The sequence below is a fragment of the Caretta caretta genome, chromosome 2 (assembly GCF_965140235.1).
Source record: "Caretta caretta isolate rCarCar2 chromosome 2, rCarCar1.hap1, whole genome shotgun sequence".
In the NCBI taxonomy this organism is placed as follows: domain Eukaryota; kingdom Metazoa; phylum Chordata; order Testudines; family Cheloniidae; genus Caretta; species Caretta caretta.
In genome coordinates, this window is record NC_134207.1 from 89,713,213 (window position 1) to 89,729,300 (window position 16,088).

Below are 16,088 nucleotides of genomic sequence, written 5' to 3' on the forward strand. Positions count from 1 at the left end.
CGGAATAGGGGGAGACAAGGGGCCATGGCCTTCCCACTTTTGAAAGTGGACTGTCCTGGTCCATCCACTTTTTGCCTTGGGCCCAGCCTCCTGCTCCTTCTCTTTCCTCTGCGGCCCTGACCACCAGCCTGGCTGGAAGCCGGAGCCTGGCCTGGGTAAGTGTGGCCAAGGGAACCCAGGCAGCTGTTGGGAGCTGCGGGCCCTCCACCTGCTGGGGATGGGGGTGGGGTCCTGAAAGCAGCCCCCAGCCTGTGTCCTTTACTCCCAAGGCAGATGGAGAGTCTGTGGCTCCCCATAGCTGCCTGGGTGGCTCTTACTATGGCCTGGGTGTGGCTCTTTGGCCCCTGAGGCCCTGTCCACAGGCCAGGCCAGAAGCAGGAGTTGGGTAGGGGTAAGAGATGCGCAGGCAGCTGTGGAGACCTGCAGACCCTCCACCTGCCCTGGGCGAGGCACCCAAGGGGCAGAGACATGGGCTGGGGGCCACTCTCAGGGCCCCCCACCACCACCCAGGGCAGGTTGAGCATTCATGGCTCCCCAGCCCCACTCTGGTTTCCAGGTTGGCTGGGGGGGCAGGGCCTTGGGGGAAGAGGAGGGGCAGGGCAGGGCCACAGAAGGGTAGGGCCTGCCCCCCCCCCCTCCTCCCACCTGTTAGGACAAATCCACTGCCCCTTCTTCTGACCAGTGCAAGGCTGGGCAGCTGGGGGGAATTGGCTGGAGCCTCCCTATTGATGGTTCATGAATGGCAAGGAGATCATTTATGTAACTCAGTTGGATGTGTCCCTGCCTGTGGATGTCTGTGTAAGTGCAGTACTTGCCAGAGGTTTGTAGCTTGCCATCAGCATCATAGTGTGAGGGATATCCCAGGTTGGTCGGTTTTGGAGGGCTCTGCGGTACTACAGTCCAGGTTGCATCCCAGTCACACCCATATATAAAGCTTTTTTTAACAATCCACGTTTTTTAACCAAAATGGGAAGTTAGTCACAGGATCTCCTGTGGTTCCAAAGCAAGCTGTTTTTTCAATGTGTGTTCTTATGCAGGTTCTTTTATGTAAAATATTGTGCAGTATTCGTGTGTATTTGTGTTTGCAAAACCCCATAGTCATAGATGGATTCTTACCTAATTCATCTTATATAAAAAACCCACCCATTGCTTGGAAAGAGACGGTAGTCAAGAATAAAACAATTGCTACTGCATCTTGTATAATTGAGACTGCTATTTAGTGAGCAGTCATATGTGTAGTTTCTTTGTGAGTTTGGTGCTTGTACCATTTCAGACGGAAGAATAATTAAGGTAAACTCTTTAGGCTCTTCAGTATATGTTTGTGAATTGCCCAGCACACGAGGCCCTTCACCTGGCTGAGGTCTCTGGATGCTACTGCATTATAAAGGTTAAATAATAAGGCCCCACTTATGCAAGTGAGTAACTCCCTAGTCCAGTTGAACTCCTTGGGCTACTCACATTCTTAAACGTTTGCAGGATTGAGGCCTAGATTTATGTTTTTAAAAAAAATCTCTCACTCCTCCAAATTTAAACTAAAAAAAACCTTGACTTCCTCTATTTCCTTAACTTTCCTTGCCTATGTATGGAGACTTAGTACAGTGGATGGTTACACCAATCAGCTGTCCGTCCTTGGAATGTGACTTCAGAAATATATTGGACTCTTACTTTCTCTAATCTTCACTTATACTTGTGATATATTATAAGCAATTTATGAGTAAATTCCTGTTAGTTTGTAAATTGGCTGCTAAAATCCAGTAATCCTACTTGAGGCTGTATATTTCCAGCATTTTCCTTTACAGTGATGTGAGCATAGAGGAGCCAGATTGTGTGGTGTTCTGTGTATGTTTAAGTATCAGGGTACAGAAGCTTCCGGGTATGTCTGTTCAGCAGCTGGGAGCACGCCTTCAACTTTGAGAGAGCAGGATTCTGTGAGTCAAGTTGAAGTGTGTTCAGTATGGGAGGGTAGCAGCCAGGAGCTATCCACATTTTGAATAAAAACTGGCCTGTCTCATGAGATTTCCAGATCAGTTTTGCAGAGCAGAGGGAGACTTGGATAAAATTCTGAACTCTGTGTACTTCTCCCACTGAACATTCAGAGGTTCACTTGATGCTATTGAACCTCTCCTTTCTCCTGTTTGCTTATGTCCATACATCTTAGTTTATATTTATATTATGGATGTGTTTATGCTGGGGTGACTAGTGATGACTAAGTATTGTGAAAAAGAAGCAAGGTAAAAAGCAAAACATGACATTAGTCCCATGAGCCATGCACCTAATATCCTTCCTTAAGCATAACTTGTTAAAATGAGAGTAAATAAATTCTGCATGCACCCCAGGCATGTGTCAAATATCCCTTTAACTAGAACAAACTTTGTCCTGGATCCCTTGTCACATGGAGTTGTATTTTTTTGTGATTATTTTAAAGAACAAGTTGCCTTTTCCCCCTCATCAGAGCTCCCCTATTTTACAAGGATGATGACTTCTGAGTAAGTACAGACTCCATTCCTTAGGGTGCAGTTTGATTCCTGGGGGCAGATGCTCAGCTGCTGTAAATTGTCCTAACTCCATCAAAGTCAATAGAGCTGTGGCAGCTTACATGAGTTGATGATTTGCCATCTGGTGTGCGTAGTATATTTTAATATGTATAGCCACACAGTCTGTCTAAAACAACCAGATTACATGAGTTATGAAAATTGGCAAAGTGCAGAGCTCAGTGAACTGAAGAATAAGGTTGTTGGTGTTACCTGCTTGAACAAATCCTGTTTAGGGTCTGTCCCTGGTGGCAAGACAAGGAACATCCTCAGATCTGTGGGAACAAGGTTTATGGACAGAAGAGCAATACAGCAGGGCAAAGTCCTAAAGCAGATGGTAGCAGAAGTATTTTCTACTGCTCTAGTATTGACACTATTTTAATGGAATGCATGTATTACTTGCCAGTAAGCAGCAGATGCCGTCACAAGCTGGGACTTCTCCCACCTGCTTCGTTGCAACAATCCTGCCTTCTTTAGCCTCTGCAGGGTTTGTCTGAAAGGCGATGGTTACTCTATGTTTAGTAAACTTGATTGACTCTGATTTGCAATAAACTATTTCTACTAGTTTTCCAGAGTGGTGTATAGAATGTTCACACATCCCAATCCACTTTAAGTGTGGTGGAGCAGGAGGGTGCCCCATTGGACAGGTGCATGAGAATATATTAAAAATTGTCCAGATAATTTTAAAACTAGCTATGGAATGATGGTCAACATTTTATTCCCCTCCCCCACAAATGCTGCTCTAAATATATTCTGAGGGCTAGTCAAAGCAGTCACAAGGGTACAGACTGAGAGCAAGTGCCTTTAGGCTGGAGGCTACTTGAATGCAGGCTGGGTGGCTGGACATATATCTAAGTTTAGCTGCAATTGCTGTGAAGGATGTAAGAGAAATAGAAACCACTAAAGCTTGGTTAATGTAAATGAGAAGTGGGGAAAATCTAAGACTTTAAAATTGGTCAAAGAACTAATTAACATCCTCTTACAAAATGAGACAAGCTCCAAATTCAGCTTGTAGATGCCACAGCCCTGCCAAAGACCAAATCCCTCTCTTTTGTGAGCTGTAATTGGACTTGCCACTGGGCTATTAAGGCAGCTGGAAATAAATACATATGGCACTGAGGTGGCATCAGGTCTAGTGTCTAATTTTAAACTCTGGAGAGGAAACAACTTAGCCACAAAAGGGAAATGCAATTCCGCTGTGCTCCGTTTGGTTTTCTAAATCACGGTTAAAATCTGGAATAATTATATTATTCAGTAAAAAGAAAAGGAGTACTTGTGGCACCTCAGAGACTAACCAATTTATTTGAGCATAAGCTTTCGTGAGCTACAGCTCACTTCAGCGGATGCATTCAGTGGAAAATATTATTCAGTGTTGCCACGGAGGACTTCAGTGTGCTGTGCTGTCCTGGGTTTGGTGACTCTGCAGCAACATCAGATGGAAATGATAATGAAGGTGAATTCTGGGGATAGCAACAATGTTTGTGGCTATTGACTGGAATCTGCTAGGCTAGTTTTAAATACTGTTGCTCTCTTTTGAACTTTGTATATCGATTGCACATTGCAGATAAACAACAATCTGTGCTGAGTGAATATTTATTATGACTTGGAAGCAGACTAAGTAAGGACAGCCTTGGATTAGAGATGAGTTTAAATGATGCTTTTCTAGTAAGCAAGGTTTTCCCACCCTTGATTCTTATACTTTTATTTAAACAAGGGAGAGGGAGTCTAAATATTTGGATTTCTTTTTTCCATCTTTGAAAAAGAAGATCTAGGTCTGCAAAAATGATTACAGAAAAAACACAGCCAAGTTTTCTGTATTATTTCTATGGTGCCAATAGCATTGCCCTGCCTCAATTTGGAAACCTGTCAATTATATATTAAATGGTTTTAGAAATCTGGACACAAATTGAACTTATTGATCATGGGACTGATTCAATTTCAATGCAATCAGTGGGAGTCTTTCCCACTGACATTTTAATGAGTTGGATTGGGCCTTGGCTCTCGTTGTTAATGTCCATTCAGTAAATGGAAGGGTCTGGATTAATACCTTTTCAACCTCTAGAAAAAGCCCTGTACATTTCTACTGTAGCCTAAGGAATCCCCCTATTTACTTACATCTCCCTGTACTACTTAAGGTTCTATGGAGTGGTCAAGAAGTACTGGAAAATGCATTTTTGGCTGGAAGTCTTGCTGCAGTATAATGCAAGGAACTTCTTTCCTTCCCTGTTTTATCCAGAGGTTCTGAATATGCTTCATATGCAGTACTCCTCATATTTATCCCTACTGACTGGGAAGAATGATGAGACTGGTACCCAATAATGAAAACAGGCTCTCCCACATAGCAATGCAGACAGCAACCACTGAGACACTTGTCCTTCTGTGTTTATTAATACATTCAGTTTCATAGACTCCATAATGCATCCTACAAGTGCATTTCTAGGGGATTATTGCATATCTTGGGTGGTTAAAGTCACTCAGTCCTTGGCTTCGTACCTTATTAAAAGCACCTGAGAGATTCTATAAATGCTGAGAGAGGCACTTATTTATCTCATAATGAAAAGACTTTGTTAGCTATTTATTTTGGAAGTATACTTACTTGGGCCATCCTTCCTCCAGCCCCACAACTAATTTGCTGCAAGTTGGTTTTGCTCAGCAAAGTAACTATGGATTTTAACATGCAGTGTTTATTTTATTTTGAATGAGTAAATAGCTAAATGTAAACTTCTATAATCAGTGACAATTTATGAATGTAAACTCCCCCACCCCCCACCAAAAAGAGTTGAGGTTGTAAAAGGATGGAATTTTAGAAATGCAGAAGAGTTAAATGAATAACTCCAGTTATGATGATGACACGTACAAAAACAGTTAATGAACTATTTTCTTTTTAAACGCTTAACCTGCTCCACTTGCCTGTAGAGTAAGTTTGTTTTTTTGGTTGAAGGGAAAAAAAAAAGTGCTGATTAATAATTCCTATTATCACCTGAACAGTGAATTTTTCTACTGAAGTTCAGATATCTGTACCTTGTGAATTTATTGTTCTTCCTTTCATTTGCAGGATACTGGGGTTGGGAAATCAAGTATAGTTTGTCGATTTGTCCAGGATCATTTTGATCACAATATTAGCCCTACTATTGGGTAAGTACCCTGTATAATCTTTTCCTTGGAATGTTTCACTGCTGCCAAAATCGTTGTCATACTTCTATCTCAAGTGTCTTCTCCTCCCCATGTTAACTTCCCTACATTTTCCCCCTCACTTCTTTGATGCCCTGTTCTGCACTCCACTAACTTCCCTTTGTGTGTGTGTGTGTGTGTGTGTCTTGCCTCACTCTCTGCTCATGTTATTCGTTACATTTAGAATAGCCTCTCCATTAATATTGACCAAGTTTTTCTTCCTTCTCAACAACTCCTGAACACTCACCTGATTTGTGAAGCTGTCATGAACACACATCACCACTGTGTTTTGTATTGTACAGACTCATGACTGGAAGCTTTTTACCCTCTAAGCTCTGAGTACAACTATGGAGTAATATAAATAATGCTAGGTTTGGGTCTGCTCTGTGGGTGATGATACATATGCCACTAAATGTCCCCTTTCAATGTGCTAGAGTGACTAGGAAACCTGAGTAATTCAGGACCAGATTGTTCAGTTCTCACGGAAAGCAGAATAGGACGTGAGGCCAAATTCTGCTCTTATAACTAAATATGGAGTTGTTTTAGATTTGCACCAATGTAAATGAACAGAACCTGAGTTGTTGTTGTTTCCTATTCTAGGGGCCATGGACCCAGTAAATTCAGATAAATTAATTTGTTACCACTCTCCTTTTAAGTTATCCTCCTCTTCATGGTAGCACCAATCCCTCACCAACAGCCTCTTAGCTCCGGCTGTTGCACTGTGTAAGTTTCCTTTTTACTTATCAAGAGCTTCTAGTTTCAAATGATGTCTTGGACTGTACAACACTGATGTAGGTCTCAAAATATAGGACTAAATTCAGCCTTGACAGAAGTGTGTTCAGCTTCCATTGAAGTCAATAGAATTTGCACTTAACTCCAGGGCTGAATCTGAACTTTTGAATTTAAGAAACCGTGACCTATTCTAAATGATGTTCACCAACACACCTACAACAAAGTAATGGTATTAAGAATTTTGCTATTGAAGGATTCCTTAGAGTTCTAAAGTGTAGGTACTGTCAGACAAGGTATAAGTATTAAAAGTACCTACTTTCACATGCAGCAAAGCTTTCTTCTATTCCTGAGAATTCTGCACCAAAAAATTAAAACTTTCTGCAAATTTTATTTGTCAATAAATAAAAGTGGAGGCTCCAGCATGGCAGTGGGGAGCATAGGCCGCTGGCTGCACGAAGGTGGGAGATCACCCTGCAATTGTCCCCCCCTCGGGAAACAATCCTTACACAGCACAAGGGCTGGTCCTGTCCCTTTGCACCAGGCATGAGCAGGCAGGCTCAGCCTGGCAGGATCTAAGTGTGGAGGGGCTCAGTGTGGGAGGATCCAGGTGAGGGGTCAGAGGGTTCTGTGTGGGGCAATCTGGGTGCAGGCAACTCAGTGCGGGGGCCAGGTGTGGAGGAATCTTGATGCAGAGGGGCACATTGAGTGGTTCCAGCTGCAGGGGCAATGGGACGCTGCAGGGGGATCCAGGTGCAGGTGGTTGGGGCTCAGCAGGGGGGTATGGGTGTAGGAGGATAGGGCTCAGCAGTGGGGGGTCTGGGTGTGGGGGAATCAGTAGGGTGGGTCCAGGTGTAGCTGATTGGGGCTCAGTGGGATGGGGGTCTGGGTGTGGGGGGCTCATGGGGTGATCCAGGTGGAAAGGGGGTGGGGCTCATCAGAGTGAGGGTTCAAGTGCAGGGGGTGGTCTGGATTCAGGAGGTGAAGCTCGGTTGGTTGGAAGGTGCGGGGGGGATAAGGCTCGGTGGTGGGTTCTGGATACACATTTAGTGGATATGGGAGCAGCTCCCCATACAGTGACCCTTCCCCCTGTGGTTGAGGAGCAGTGGGGGAAGGGGGGTCAGTGCAGAGCTTCCTGAAGCCAGGGAAGGTTTCTAGGGGTGGGTCTGACCTGGCCCTGGCCACTTCTTGCAGGGAAGAGCAAGTTCTGACCTCCCTCACCCCCAGCGAGCTAAGACTTGCAGCTGAGTCCGGTGCAGGATAGAAGCCACTGGCAAGGGCGTTCCCAGCCCTACCCCCAGCAGTAACGTACCACTCCGCCAGCTGCTCCAGGCACCCAAAATTATGCGCCCGTGCTGCTGGGGAGGGGCACGTGACCAATCTTGTGGCTTCCCTTTGTGTCCCCATCAGAAAGCTTTTTTTTCTGTGAAGAAAAGAAATCTGCTGGGCACATGAATTCTGCATGCACGCAGTAGTGCAAAATTCCCCCATGAGTAGAATTTTTTCTAGGTTTATATTGCATCACATTCTCAGGTTTTAATAAGACCGGACAATACATCATAATCAGACCAAATATAATTCATCTGCATCTATTTTTCACAGAAACTGCAGAACTTCTAAACCGAAAGCATCACAAGCTAGCTCCTGTCAGTCATTTAACTGGGTTTAATTCAGAGTTCTCCTCTTTCCAACACTTATCTCCAAATCCTCAGCCCTGCATCAATTGGAAAACTTTGAAGACACTTGACTTCCCTACGGCTGAGGAAGCTAATACACCTTGTCCGTAAAGGAATTATTTGGGTGTGAACAGTTGCTCTTGTTTTGCAATTTTATTTTTCATATCTACTTTAATATCATTATGAAAAGTAAGCTTTTTTTGTGTGTGATGTTGAGGTGGCTAAAAGCTTTCAGCTGTAACCCACTGACCTTTGCCTTGGGATGCACAATTGGAATCCCAGCTGGGGATTTTATGACCAGATTCCAATACAGTTTTGGATGACTGAATTTAGCAAATGGAGGAAGGTAGGCGGAGAGGAGGGGGCAAGGAAGAACATCATCACTAGCAGTATTGATTAGGAAGACATTTGCTCATAGTGATTAAATTAATGGGAACCTGAGTGGTCCTTTAGTTCTAAACCACTATCAATCCTTTATCAAAGTAAAGATATTCTACCCATATGAGAAGAAAAGACAAATTTTTCATAATTGTCATGTTTAGGGGAAAAAGATTTTATATTTGAAAAAAAAAAAACAAAACCCACTTTGGCCCATTAGTGTACTGAGTTAAATATTACTAATGTGTTTTGTTACCTTATGTTTTCTAAGTAGGACAACTACGTAGGTAAGGGTTTGTGTTTTTTTGCCAAATGAACTAATGTTCTAAATCCACAATTCTAGTAACCTCCTGTAGCTGCTGGTGTTCTGAACTTCCTGTTTTCAAAGCTGTGAAGTGTTGCATAATATGGAGAGCAAAAGAGTGATAGTTGGAAACATACAACCTCAAAATAACCAAAGAAAATACTGTTCTTCCTGTGTTACTTCATCTTTTTGTATCCAATGGAACACTGTTTGAATTGAGCAATTTACAGATGGCTATCCAGGGAACCTCTTGTGTATCTTTCCTAGAAAATGTTTCGAAAACACATGCCATGTGATGTAATCTGGTGTATTTCTAATGCAAAACACATCCTATCAGATGCATCTTTATACGTCAGGGATAAAAGTTATCTTTGCAGGAATGGTTCAGCAGTGTCTAGAAAGAAACACAATTCTACCAGAGCCTGGGCAATCTCTTTCAGGCCTCCTTCAGCTCAAACACTGTTGTACAGAGCAAACCTATAAATGTCTAGCTTTCTTTCTTAAAGGGATACAATTTTGAAAACATCACATTTCTCTCTGAAAAAATTCTACCTATTATTGTTAGAAGTAACAACTAACATTACGGTGCCCAAGATTGGAGGGGATTGGGGCTAGGACTTTTTGGTGTGTTTACTTTGTACTTTTGGCAACACTTTGTGTATAGTCTGTTCAGCTGTTTTGTTGCTAGTCACTTACTTTTCCTGTCTCCTACACTAGCATGATGCAATCACTCATTCACTGCTTGGTGGGGTGATAACATGTACACTCATCCCACTCCTTGCAAGAGGATGTTCACCAGGATCAGCAACAACAACAAAAAGAACCTGAAGTGCCAGCTGCCCAATGGACAGGCATGTGCACAGAGAAGAAAGGAGGTATGGGCCCCAGGCACGTTTGGTGCTGGTGCTCTTGAGCCTAACCAGAAGGATCCCTCTAAACCTCACCAGAGGAACAGAAAAATCCTAATTTGCATAAGCATAAATAAATCCAGGGGATATTACTGAACGGACGCTCTACCAGAAAATGACTTTTTCCCACTCTTAGTGGCCTGGCCTAACTAAACAAACCTGCCCGAAGTCTAGAGTTGATATATATTTGGAATATTGATCCAGTGAATTTCATTTGTTAACCTCACAGTGAGTTTGGATCTGAACAACAAACAGTTGGTACTTTCTCATTTCAGTGCATCCTTCATGACTAAAACTGTGCCTTGTGGGAATGAGCTTCATAAATTTCTGATCTGGGATACAGCTGGTCAGGAGCGGGTGAGTATCACTGTGATATGTTCTGTTAAAATATTTAATACTTGTATACCACTTCTCATCTTCACAGGTCTTTAACAAACATGTTCAATGAATTCTCACACTACCTTGTGAAGTATGTCTCAGAAACTACTATTCCCATTTCACAGATGGGAAAACAGAAGCAAGCAGGTTAAGTGACTTGCCTAAAAGCAGAGACCACTGGATCAAGTTTAAACTCCTGCCCTCTTCTACAAAGCCCTGTGGAACTCTGCTTCTGCCTGTATATTGATTTACAGGCTGATTCTGATCTTACTCTGGAGGGTCACATTCTTTGACCGCACTTGCACACACCACAGCCACGACTCCCTGCAACACCTCCCTTCATCCCCGCCATTCTCCCATCTACCACATGTCTGGAGCTCTGTGTGGTCCTCCATTTCCCCCTTTCTTGAATGCCCCTGCATTATCCATTTCCCCCAAGGCAGGGGCTTTGTGTGTTTTCCCTCATTTTTCCCCTCTGCCAAATGGCAGGGGTTGTGTGTGCTCTCCATTTCCTCTTCCCCACATGCCAGCAGGGATGCTGGAACAATTTGTATAGTGGGGATGCTGAGAGATATTGAATCAAACTGTAACCGCTGCACATGATGGAAACCACTTCAAGCCAAGGGATGTGGCAGCATCCATAGTTCCAGCACATATGCATACCAGCAACCCACATTTTCCCCTCCCATTCTGTGCACCCCCATTTCCCGCCACTATTGTTTGTTTTCTGTCTGGGAGATAAATCATTCAGGGTGCCAGCATTTTAAAACTGTACTGGGACCTTGATCAGAGCTGAGATGAGGAGCATTGTTATGCTGGATGGCATTAATGGCTGTCATCAGCCAGTTATCTGATTTATAAGCCATGACAATGGTGGCTGAAGCTGTGTTGGTCCTGCTAACCAGATGCCAGGGCTCCACCTGTCCCCCATTTTCTCCTTCCTGTTTTCTAGTTTTCACCAAAATCAGTAGAATTCTGCCTTCTCATGTTTATAACTTCCCTTGAAGTTTTGGAATTTGATGGGATGCAGCATTCCAAAGTTTTCACATTATGTACAAACACAATCAGAAAAATGCCATTGAGCATCTGGTCATACTTGATATGACCACTACCTAGGAAGTTGTGAAAAGGGGATATTGTGTATGCCAGGTCTATGACTCCTGGGAATTCCCCTATACTGGGCCAAAATCCAGGTAATCAGTTAAGCTGGCTTCACTGAATGCCCTCTGTGCACTGTCAGAATGACACATAAGAGGGATGGGAAGCAAGCTGAAGAAGGGTTTTGTGCAGCAGGATTTGGCCCAGTGGATTTATACTGGTAAGAAGCGACCAAGCTCCTAGCTTCTTATCACACTATCCCATTGTCTTCTCTGCTCTGCTAATAATGCCAGTTTAAGCCTTGATGTCCTGTTTGTCTGCCTAAAATTGTCTCTTTGCCCTTTTGCATGCTGCCTTTATGCATAAAATTTCTTGCACCCTGGAAATGAAGAGGGGAATAAATTATCTGTAGAATCCCACTATCCCTACAAACACTCTGATCTACTTCTTCCTTACTGTCTGAGGCCAACTTTGTATCACCTCTGACTTGTTCAGCTGGGATTTTGCTACACTTCTCCCTGTGATGTACTCAAGGTATATGGCTTCAGCTAGCCCTGCTCCACATTTGGATGGGTTATCTGTGAAACCCATTTTCCTCAGGGTATCCTGCTTCAGCCTTTTCCAGATGTGTCCCCTAGTCTTGGCTGTGTATGATCACATTGTGCAAGTAAGTGTATACCTGGCACGTGGGCGTAATAGCTTATCAATGAGGCATTGGAAGGTTTCTGGTGCCCCATGCAATCCAAAAGGGAGGAACCTGTAGTGGTCTAGGCCTTCTGGTGTAGAAAAAGCAGTCTCCTCCTTGGCAGCTTCTTCTAGAGGGATTTGCCAATAACCTTTGAACAGATTGAGGGTAGACAAGAATCTTGCTTTTCCCCAACTGGTCTGAGCTCATCTATCTGAGGTACGGGGTAGGAAACAAACTGGCACAACTCATTTAATTTTCAGAAGTCATTGTAGGACCTTATGGTACCATCTGGTTTAGTTATCAGAATGATTGGGCTGGACCACTAACTATGGAAAACTTTGAAACGCTGCTCCAACATCTTAATTTCTGTACTTATTTCCTCCCTTTTATCCTCAGGGATCCGGTATGGTTTAAGCTTTACATTCACTCCTGGATTTGTGATGTGCTTCTGTGGTTCTGGCTGGCTTCTCTGAAAACATATCTTGGTTTCATTCAATCATCTTGACAACTTCTAGAAGCTGTACAGGGATAACTCTGGAGATATTTTGACTCATTCCTGAGGCTTATCTTCCCGCAGTAGTGTCTCTAGGGTGACCATATAAGTTTCTATGCATTGCCAGGGCTTGAATAGGTTAATGTGATAGTTTGCTCCTGCTTTGGCCTCTATTACTTTGTATGGCCTCTGCCATCTGGCCAGTTGCTTGCTTTCCACTGTGGGCACCAACACCTTTGTCTGATCAGAAGTCTGGAATTTCTAAACCCTTGCTTGTCAATTATAATAGACTTGTTGGTCTTCCGTGGCTTTTTCTATATGTTCCTGCCCTACTGGGATGACTTGGGATATTTTGTCCTGCATCTGCATGACCTGTTCAATGACATTGATTCCTTGATTAGGCTGTTCCTTCCAATCTTCCTTGGCAATGTCCAATATGCCACAGGCACGATGACTATGTAAGTAGGGTGACCAGATGTCCTGATATTAGGGGTGCATTGTCTTATTTAGGCAACCTATTACCCCTCTCCTCCGGTCCTGGTATTTCACACTTTGTATCTGGTCACCCTACTGGTTACTTCCCTTATAGCAAACATTGGGTAGAGTAGCAAGATATCCTAGTTTTTTCCATCTTGACTTGCTACTTTCTGTATCATGCTCTTCAGTGTTCTGCTGAAGCGTTTGACCAGGCCATCAGTCCGGATAGTAAACTGAAGTGCATAGGGCCTGTATTCAATGTATCACACACAGCTCCTTCGTCAACTTTGATACGAAGGGAATCTCTTAATCTATCAGAATCTCCTTGGATATTTCCATTACCATCTCATAGTAGGGCTTCTGGTCCTCTCCACACAGGAGTGAGGCCAGGAGTCACACAAGGCTGTTTTTCCAAACATGAGGCGATATGCCTTGATGTCATCTGTTATCTTCTGTAGGTAGCTGCTAGCCTTTAAGGATCGAGTTCCATCATGACCACCTCCTGTAGTAGTCAGGGCGTAAGCGGTCTCACTACTTCCTGTAGGGTGGCTTGGTCCTGGGTTGCCTGGTTTATCAGCAGTTAGTTTGTCTCCTGTTATATTTGTACAGACTTCTGCTGTGCAGCCACCTGGACTCTGGTAACATCCTGTTGTGCTGCAGTGCCCTGCACCAGCAGCTTCACCGTGTCATCCATTCTCCGGAATGGTTTCTGGGATAGTCTGCTGTGCCAAATCCCACCTCTGGTGCCATATGTGAGTTTTGACACTGTGAAAGGTGTGTGTTGCCAGTGTTTCTCTCTCTGGCGTTGAGGGCAGAGGAGGGGCCTGGAGTAAATCACACCCTGCTTCAGAGGTTTGATTCTTAAGGTTGGTTTATTGACAGGGTAGGCCCTAGAAGTTTCTTTAAACAAAAAATGTTTCCTAACTCCCCTGGAGTAGTGCCTCCAATAGTTCTAAGGCTACGTTTGTCACGGGCATTTTTAGTAAAAGTCACGGACAGGTCATGGGCAATAAACAAAAATTCACGGCCTGTGACCTGTCCATGACTTTTATCAAAAGTACCAGTGAATAAAACTTGGGGGGGCGGGCAAGGGCAGTGGCATGTGGCCTGGGAGCCCAGCAGCAGAGGTTGGGTGTGGGAGGGGGCAGAGGGTTGGGGCACGGGATGGGATGAGGTGGGCTCTGGTCAGCGCTTACCTGGGGGGTTCCCTGGAAGCAGTAACATCCTCCTCGCTCAGCTGCTAGGCGGAGGCGTGGCCAGGCAGCTCTGCATGCTGCCTCTGCCTGCTGGCACTGCACCTGCAGCTCCCATTGGCCGCCTCCCAACCAATGGGAGCTGTGGGGGCAGTGCCCAGGGCAGAGGCAGCATGCAGAGCTGCCTGGCCACGCCTCTGCCTAGCAGCTGAGCGAGGGGGATGTTGCCACTTCTGGGGAGTCCCCCAGGTAAGTGCCAATTAGAGCCTGCCTCACTCTGTCTCATGCCCCAACCCCCTGCCCCCTCCCATACCCAAACTCTGCTGCAGGGGCCCAAGATTGTCCCAGCAGCAGTGCCTGGAACAGGGGCTGCCTGAGCTGCCCCTGAGCAAGTTGCACCAGCCTCTGCAAAAGTCACAGAGATAACAGAATCAGTGACCTCTGTGACAAACTTGCAGCCTTACTGGTAACCAGTTGCCCACTCTGGGCCCAGTTATTGTGGGAACCAAGGCCCCCTTCCCAAACAGAAATAAATGCAAGATTTCCTTTATAGAGAAAACGGCTGTTTAGAAGCCTTTTTCCCCTTACTGCACACAACCCTTCTGCAGCTTGCTTCTCTTCTCTCTCTCACTGGAAGAGGTTTTCAAAGATCAGAGGCTGCCCTTAATTGGATTCAGGTGTCCATGATTAACTTGAGGTAACCTCTTTCAGTTCATAGGAAAAAGGGCTTTGACCATTCTAACATTAATATGCCTGCTTTAGCTACTCTTTTAGAACTATCAAGTCTGACTTTGTCACAGCTGATAAACCCCCAAACAACACAATCCATTGTTCCATCATGATGTATGCCTGCTCTAACTGGGAAACTGCATACTTTTACTGGTGTCACTCCTGATCTTTCTCCTCCATCTTCTTTATTGTCCCCTGTGTAGTAGCATGTCTGAAACTAGATGGTAAACTCCTCCACGCAGGTATCTTACTTCTTTTTTTTAAAAAATTGCATCATAAGGCACCTCGCATGCACTTTTTCTAACTGTTCAGGCTCACTTCCTGTTCTTAAGAACAAAATTACTTACATATTTTTCTCAGTGTTTTGGTTTGGCTTAATTCTTCTAAATTGAAGTCCAAATGTGGGAACACGTGTGTGCATACATTATAATCAGGGCCTGGTGCCTTCTGCATTTCCACAGCTGCCCAAACTGGTGCCACATCTGCGCCCTGATACAGAAAGCTCTTCTACTGCTTTCCCACTCACCCTGGTTTCAAAAAAAGCAGAATGGTCATGTGCTGACCACCACTTGGTTCACTCTGACTCTAATCAGAGGTCTATTCACCCTGCCTTTCACTCCACTCCACACAACCCCCAAAGCCACCACGCCTTTTCACATGCGGACGTGTAATAGGAGAAAGAATACAAGAAGATGGACTGTCCCTACATCCCCAGGGGTGCTGGAACAATTTGTATAGTGGGGGTGCTGAGAGCCATTGAACCAGACTGTAAACCCTGCATACGATGGAAACTACTTCAAGCCAGGGGGTGCGGAAGCACCCCTAGTTCCAGCACCGATGCATCCCCTGAAGATTTCATGGCAAGGCAGGAATAGAAGCAGCTGCACTTAACTCTCCTCCCCCTAGCGGAGCAAGTAGTGGCAGGAGAGGGGAGGACGCCCCCAGTCTCTATCAGATAGAAGGATTGAGTTCCTTCTCCCTCACCCCTCCAGGCTCTGCAGTCAGAAATACATATGACTGCAGAACAAAGCCCTTCCGGGGGGTTCAGCTAAAGTGACAGTTAAGACCTACAGACAATAGTTCTGACAGGAGCTAATAATAACAACCATACTTAATAGTTCCTCATCCATCCGTCTCACTGTTCTTTACAATGAGGCATAAGTAATATCTCTATTTAACAGGTGGAGAAACTGATAGAGAGCTTCAAGTAAAAAAAAAAAAAATTCAAAACTTGGGCAGACTCAGTCATGCAAGCACTCCGCTGGGGCTCAAGTCTGTTGGGCTAACTAGAGCTGGCATTTGGCTGTGCCCAAGTTGTCTGAGCACTAGTTCTGG

General features: G+C 44.5%; 1 protein-coding gene across 3 annotated transcripts in view; it reads left to right on the forward strand.

Moving 5' to 3' along the window:
* RAB31 (RAB31, member RAS oncogene family) overlaps nt 1-16,088 on the forward strand; it is a 96,961-nt gene that overhangs the window by 44,173 nt on the left and 36,700 nt on the right. For all 3 annotated transcript variants that reach the window (XM_048840267.2, XM_048840268.2, XM_048840269.2), the window contains 2 exons: nt 5,587-5,666; nt 9,973-10,054. In XM_048840267.2, coding sequence (XP_048696224.1) covers nt 5,587-5,666; nt 9,973-10,054 — 162 coding nt within the window. The remainder of the gene's footprint in view (nt 1-5,586; nt 5,667-9,972; nt 10,055-16,088) is intronic.